General features: G+C 42.9%; 1 protein-coding gene across 1 annotated transcript; it reads right to left on the bottom strand.

Moving 5' to 3' along the window:
• Window positions 1–238: 238 nt before the first annotated feature.
• On the bottom strand, window positions 239–6,897 carry SELENOK (selenoprotein K). Its single transcript, XM_019809681.2, has 4 exons — window positions 6,744–6,897; window positions 2,392–2,482; window positions 920–1,003; window positions 239–329 (listed from the first exon to the last, which is right to left on the bottom strand). Exons 1-4 carry the CDS (start codon window positions 6,760–6,762, stop codon window positions 239–241), a joined length of 285 nt encoding a protein of 94 aa, XP_019665240.2. The 5' UTR covers window positions 6,763–6,897.
• Window positions 6,898–7,926: the final 1,029 nt, after the last annotated feature.

Genomic DNA, 7,926 nt, shown 5'->3' on the forward strand with positions numbered 1-7,926 from the left:
TAGTTATTTTAATTTAGACCTACACCAAAAAAATCCAACAATCATTTTTTAAAACCTTTTTTCAAAAGACACTTTGATAATAAAATTCAGTAAGTTTTTCAAGGGTTAAGATATACATGTTTTTCCAAATAACACATCTGAATAATAACAAAATATTGGGTAACTTTTCCTAAAGAAAACTTCCCTAAGAAGATATTTTCAAAATGAAAATCTCTGCAGAGTAATTTCAGATTTTAAATTACCTTCCTCATCCACCAGCCATTGGAGGAGGACTAGGGCCATGTAGATGATTAATTCGACCCATTCTTCTGGGAGGGTTGCCTGGTGGCCTAATAAAAGAAAAATTTAATTTCTACTGTTTAATAGACATCAAGTGGTTCCTTTCAAACACTCAACTAGACCCTTTGCTTTATCTAAAATAGGAACTACCAATTAGGTCAAAAATTGAGAAAATTCAAATACTTATAGGGACCAGACACTTAATGCACTGAGAAAAGTGAGTCAAGCAAGGAATTGTGATGACCTTAACAGTACTTCCTGTAAATAAATGCCCAACTGAAACCCAGCACCATGGAAATGCAAGCCCAACCCCATGCTGCTTGATCTTCTCTGGTTTTCTTTAGCAGTAGGAATCCAGATTCTAAAGTGAAATCTCTAGATTTAATGGTGGTCATCAGTTTTCAGTCTCTAATTTAGACTTTTCCTATAGGATATTTGATAAACATTTTAGCTTTGTCAAATTGACTCTAATTATCAAATCAGAGGCAACTTGACTTAATTTACAGTAATGCATTAATTTTGTGAAACAGAATTTAAACCTTTTATTTCCATTAGCCTATGTCTATCCATCTATAATATTTAACTTAATTAAAATTACAGAGTGGTAAAAATATCTATTATCAATTTTAAAAAGCTATACCCTCTTCCATCATCATATCTGGAATCAGAGGAATTTCCATAGCCTCTTCTCTTTTTCACATCTTGCTGAAGCAGAGTCTTGAAACTGAAACAAGCGGCAAAAAACAAAAATACCACTTTCAACATTATAAAATGTATTTCCATAGTCTCAGTTATGTTTGTGAGCAGATGTCTAAACCAACTTAGTTCCAACCCCACATTTCTCGAAGCCAGCTGGACAACACCATGTAGCACATGTCTATACAGGTGCTATGTTCTGGGCCAAAGCCACCATTCCTTGTCTTTCTTACATGCTAGTAACTCTCCCTAACAGTGTCTAGGAGTGACTCTGAAACCAAAGCCATCCCCAACTTCCTTCCTCCACTCTATATCAGCCGAAAAGCCTCAGAGTCTGTTTTTACAGCATTGCACATTTATTTCCCCCACATTTCTCCTGCCAACAGCCTACCTAATGTTACCTTGCTGAGGGAAGCGCCTAGGGTGGTGTGCCAGAGGCACAGGGCTTCTAGGAATCCATCTGAATGGAATTTTCTTTACTTGTGGAGGGGGAAGAATTTAAGTTAAAACAATATTAAAAAAAAAAACAATAGGGAGTAAGTAGGTGAAATATGTGAGACTTTAAGGGAGTTTTGCACTGGGGAATGTAAGGCCCCTCTGTCCCATTGTATTTTTCTCCAGAACCATCTCTTCCATTTTTCCCCCCATTCTACTTATGCTACATGCAGCCATCATATTAATCTTTTTAAATCACAGCAACAATCCAATTAAGTATAAAGATCACAGTCTGCTATTCAAACTTCTCTGCCATCTTTCCTGTGTTTCTTCCACCTGGAGTAACTTCCTCTGATGTCCACTTCCCACAATCATGCCCAGCCCAATACCCACTGTAATACGAATTAAAGTCAATGAAGGGAGGAGCAGTCTCCCACATCTCTGCATCATTGCAGTTCTCTGCCATGTGACATTCAAATATATATATATTCTCAAACTTAGCATGTAAGACTAGTTAACAGTTTTCACAAAACAAACAGCATGGGAAAGACCAAAAGATGCATTTAACTAAGAATTGCTTGAAATTATGGTAAAGTTTAAATCTTCATCTCCTGCGTCAATTCCAATAATTTAAAAAAACTGCACATACACACTAAAGCTGAAACAGCAAGAGAAAGTGAGTCACTGTCATTTGGCATTAAAACAGGGAGGCCTGGCTCCATAGATGCAGACTGAAATGATTACCACCAAGGCTAAGCCACAGCCAAGCTACATAACTCAACTATCATATTCATACTTGTCAGATGTTTGGGGCAGCTTTACCACCACAAAAGTCTTCATTTCCCTTAGCCAAGCTAATTAAAAAAAAAAAAATTAAAAACTGTTTTGGAAAAGCTCCGTTTGTTTAAGAACCTCAACGTAATGTACCTCATGAACTTCTGTGAACTTACAAGGCCTATGAAGAGCACTGGTAACACTTACAACAAAACCACGAACTCTGCTATTCCCCAGAAGAAATCTGTTATCAAAGATAATCTCCATGGGGACTGACTCCGGCTGTCCAACACTTGTCCTACAGACAAGAAAAAAGAAACTTCAGTTAGTGCTACAAATCCCTGACACGAGATGTATTACAATTAATCACTTAGGGAACCATAAAACTCAGTTTTCAACTTGTTCACTATTGCAGATGGCCAACACAAGGAAAGATTTGTTAGGTGTGCATCCTTCTAAAGAAGGGTTCAGGGAAGTAAAGCTCTATGACGTAGGGGTCATTCTTTCAGTATGTCAAATGTTTTCCTATGTTCCTAATTTGGTGACAATTCAAGTATTTTTTTTCTTTTTAAATTGCGGTAAAATATACGTTAAAAAATTCCCATTTTAACCTTTTTTTAAGATTTTATTTATTTATTTGACAGAGATAGAGACAGCCAGTGAGAGAGGGAACACAAGCAGGGGGAGTGGGAGAGGAAGAAGCAGTCTCATAGCGGAGGAGCCTGATGTGGGGCTCAATCCCATAACGCTAGGATCACGCCCTGAGCCGAAGGCAGACACTTAATGACTGTGCCCCCCAGGCGCCCCCCATTTTAACCATTTTTAAGTGTACAGGTCTATGGCATTAAGTATGTACTTAATGTTGTACACTGTTGTACAACCATCACCTTTATCCATCTCCAGAACTACTTTTTATCTCCCCCCAACTGAAACTCTGTACCCATTCAAAGCTAACTCCCCTCTTCTCCCTTCCCCTATTTCCTGGCAACCACCCTTTTACTTTCTGTCTCTATTTGACTGCTCTAGGAACCTCATATGAGGAATCATACAGTACGCTTACTTGATGACAGGCTTATGTCTTCAAGTCTCATCCATGTTGTAAATGTGTCAAACTTCCCTCTTTTTTAAGGCTGGCTAATATTCCCTCGTGTGTATATACACCACATTTTGTTTATGCATACATCTGTTGCTGGACACTTGGGTTGCTTCCACCCACTGGCTATGAAGTATGACAGTAAGTCATGCTATGAAGCACGAATCTCTGTATTCAAGTATTTTGAGGAAACAAATGGAATGAGTGAATATAAAATAATATTCACACCACTTGCACTTCCCTAAATGTGAAAATATTTTTCACCTGCAAAGTCCTGTATAAAAAAAGTTGTTTATACACACTTTTAAAAATCCTTACAATTATGTTAAAATTTCCATAAATCAAGAGTCTGGGTGTTCTAAGTACTGAAGAGAATTTGCCTTGTTTATTAAAATAACCACTATTTTTCTGTAATTCCACTGTAATGGGATGCTGTTGATTCTAATTATGGATTCCAGTTTTTTTTTTTTTTTTAAGATTTATTTACTTGAGACAGAGAGGGAGAGAGGGGGAGAGAGCACATGCCCACACTGGGGGGGGCGGGCAGAAGGGACAGAGGAACAAGCAGACTCCCCACTGAGCAGAGAGTCCAACACTGGGCTCAATCCCAGGACCCCGAGATCATGACCTGAGCTGATTTTAAGAGCCGGATGCCTAACTGACTGAGCCACCCAGGCGCCCCTATGGACTCCAGCTTTATCTTAAGCACAAATGAGGATCTGTTTTTCAAACCACTAAATAATGGAAGCTACAACATGAAAAGTTAATGCTCTAGAGTTTTTTTGCCTTGAGAATTAAGAGGTCAGAATATTTTGGGAGAAGAGCTGTCAACCACCTCTCCTCTCCGCTTTCTCAAGGGCTTCACCACACACTCACCTCCACCCCCTCAGTCAGGGTCTACAATTCCTTTCTTTGACTGCCTTACTTTCAAAGATCCACTTGGCCCTGAGCTCTCAATAGAGCTATTAACAAAAAAGGGGTACACTTCAAGACAGAGCGTGGGTGACACGCGTGGTTCTGCCTCTTACTAGCTCTGCTTCATTGGCTGATGCGATATTTTCCTGCTCTGAGAAAAAGTATTTCAAGGCTAGTCATCATTTAGGATTGCTGAAGAAAAAATCATGTGACAAAAATGTTTCATCAACTGTGAAGTGCTGATCAATTCAACCCTTCCAAAAGAGACCTAACTAGAACACATCAAGTCCTTCGTGACTCTGAAGAACCTTTTGCGTGCACTTGCATTGTTCTGTCTTGCTTTTTAGCACTTTTCCCTCCTACTTTCTGAAGGCAGAAACCTCCCCTTCCAATATCTACAGAGGAAAATAAGTTGCTTGGATGTAACTGGCATTTCTCAACTATAAAAGTGAGATAAAAGGCCTAATAGGAACTTTACGTTATTCATGTGGATCCCCCATTGAGTAAGAGACAAGGAGGCTAGGTAAGGAGATAGGTGGGGGCTACTGCATCAGGCTCAAAAAATTACAAAAATGTGGAGGTGTAAGGAAACCAGAGATAAGGGAGCAAACCAGACCATCCTGCCCTAGGTGTCAGAGGTGGGGTAACAGCTGCTTGAGACCAACAAAGAATTACTGGACCCTAAAAAGGAAGTAAGCCATTGAAGATATTATCACTAGTCCTTACTCAATGGTGCTATCAATAGAGATGTTAAAAGGATTTAAGTTGCCTGGTTAGCTTTCTATAAAAGACCAACCGTGGAGGCCCTCAGTAGCAGCCCTATCCCAGCCCTCTCACTTCTGAGAGCTTTTTCTGTATCCTCACTTAAAAAAGTCTATCGCTGGGGCGCCTGGGTGGCTCAGTCCTTAAGCGTCTGCCTTCCACTCAGGGCGTGATCCTGGCGTTCTCGGATGGAGCCCCACATCAGGCTCTTCCCCTGGGAGCCTGCTTCTTCCTCTCCCACTTCCCCTTCTTGCATTCCCTCTCTCACTGGCTGGCTGGCTCTCTGTCGAATGAATAAATAAAAATCTTTAAAAAAAACTCTCGCTTTACTCACTCTCCTCTGTCCGAGAGATTCATTTTTCAACTTGGTGAGACAAGAACCTCACTCTGCCACTTCACTATGACAATGCATACACAGGAAGACGTACTAATAAGAATTACTCAATAATGCATAAATAGAAGCTGCCAGCCTTAGCCATAAAGGATAACACAAAGTCTGCAAGTGCCCCAAATAAGAAGAAACTTTTATGCTTTTGTGTAGTGTCCATCAACCTACTTGTTTCAAAGATTTTTAATTGGATGAGGACGAGGGCAGACATTCTGAAGTGCAAAGAAATGCAAAGTGCACTCAGAAGACTTCTCACTCATCACCTTAATCCTCTCTGAAGATAAACAGATGATTCAAATAGGACAAGCACCTAGCTCCAACAATCCTATTCATACAGATTGCCAATCAAGGCATTGATTCCAGCTGAGTCAAACAGGTGGGCAGTTTTGGCAGTGGTCTGACCCATATTGTGTCGTCCTTTCCCAGACAGGTGTTTTTTTTGTTTGTTTTTTGTTTTTTTTTTTTAAGATTTATTTATTTGTTTTGGAGAGAGAGAGGGCGCGCGAGCAGGGGGTAGGAGCAAAGGGAGCGAGAATTCCAAGCCGACTCCCCCATTGAGCGCGGAGCCCCCGGCGGGGCAGATCCCACCACCCCCAGATGATGACCTGACCCAAACCAAGTGTCCGATGATGCTCAACCGACTGAGCCACCCAGGCCCCGCCACACACTTTCTTTGTGGAGTCACTGAATTAAGTCACTCTCAGATTCTCTCCAGGAAGTTTACCTTGTTCCTACAGGGGGCGGTGCTTCTTCCTGTGCCCCCTGGAATTAGGGCAAAAAAAAATTACGTGTATGACTAGCTACCTACTCCTGGGGGCGAGGGAGGGGGAAGGGAAGCCTATCCTATGTATTTAATTCTCCTTATACATTACAGAGAAAGACCGTCTAGTAGATAACAGCAAGGACGCTGACAACAGTCACCCCCGCTCAGAACCCGACTGAACCATTAACTACCTTAATGATGCTAGGCAACCCACTGGACCTAGCTGCGCTTCAGAATCTCCGCCCCTAAAACGGGATAACAAAACTCCCTGAACAGGGCTGCTGTAGAGACTGAATGGGTTGATAGCGAAAAAGTTAAAACAGCGCCCCAGACACAGGCGCTACGCAGACAGACGGTGTTAACCCTATTGTCATCACTAGCTAAGCACACGGGCGCCCGAGAGCAAAGACCACGTTGGCAACACCCACAATCAGAAGGTGGGCGAGGGCGCCGGGCAGCCAGCACCGTCGTCACCACCCGGAACTCGGCCCCCGCCTACGGGCTCAGGGACGCTCGGCTGACGCGGCGCAGGACCGACCGACTACGCGAAAGCCGCGCAGAGCCGGCGGGAGAGGATGGAAGAAACCCAGGTCCGGCCTCCCAGGCCAGCGGCCGCCCCCGACGACACGGCAACTCACCGTTCGAGATGTAAACCATCTTCGCCCCTTGTTCCCAGCTGCCGGAGCGAGTGAGGGACTTTGCCCCTCTCGGGCTCGGTAGCGCCCTCTGCGCCCCGCCCTTTAACGTCACAGGCCTCGGTTAGACCAACCGGAGACGGAGAAAGGAGGTGGACAGAACCCATTGGCTGCTGGGAGGGACACGCACACGACTGGCGTTTTTTGCGTCGTCACGCTGGCGACTTCCCGTAGAGCGAGGGCTGCTGGGCCGGTGACCGGAAGTGATGTTTGGGATTTAACGCGTAATCGCTTGCTTGCTTGTCTCCTTTTGGTGTTGAGCTTGAAGAGTTTTCTAGTTGCTTGATGGGCCCAGCGTCGGGAAGGCGAAGCTCTGCATGTGCAATGTCTTGAAGAAGTGCTGGCAGGAGGAAGTCTTGAAAATATTCAAGAAGTGTTGTTATTTGAGGGTGTGGAGGGCAGTGCCTTCGGGCTGAGGCGGTGACCAAACCCTGAGGAGCTTTATTGTCCTGTTTTAGGAATACACAGACACCCTCTAGATGTGTTCATCCTTTGTAAAACCACTGTTTCTGCTCTTGGTTCACCAGAGGCGAATGGAATTATTAGCTCTTGTGAGGCAACCGTGAAAAATAAATCTGTAGGTTGAGACCGTTCTGTTGTTTTTTATTGATGGCCACGTGTTGATCTCATTTCTGTCTCAAGGCCTTTGTACTTGGCTGTCCTACGCGAAGTCCTAATGGCTGTGACCCTCCCTTCCCCCCCCCCAAGTCCCGAGTGCTCAAGCCGGGTGTCTGCTTGAAAAGGTTACCTTTCCGAGATAATTACATTTTGCACTTAATAGTGTTGGTTAAGATTTTAAGTATGTCCTAGAACATTTAATTTAATGCTGACTTTTGGGGGAGCATTAATGTGACTGCTAGAAAATTTAAAATTACATATTTGGCTTACGTTTATGGTTCACATTATATTTCTTTTGGATGCTGCTGGTCTAGAATGAAGTTACTGGCCTGGCACAGAAAGGCTCTCAGTAAGTGTTGAATAAATGAATGAATGGTCTTAATACTTGCTAATATTTTAGTATATGTGCTGCTAATGTCAGCATGGTAATGAATGATACTTACACAGGGTTTACTATGTGTCAGACACTGTTCTATGCACTTTCCATGTATTAGTTCATTTAATCCTT

Source organism: Ailuropoda melanoleuca, chromosome 4 (genome assembly GCF_002007445.2).
Source record: "Ailuropoda melanoleuca isolate Jingjing chromosome 4, ASM200744v2, whole genome shotgun sequence".
NCBI lineage: Eukaryota > Metazoa > Chordata > Mammalia > Carnivora > Ursidae > Ailuropoda > Ailuropoda melanoleuca.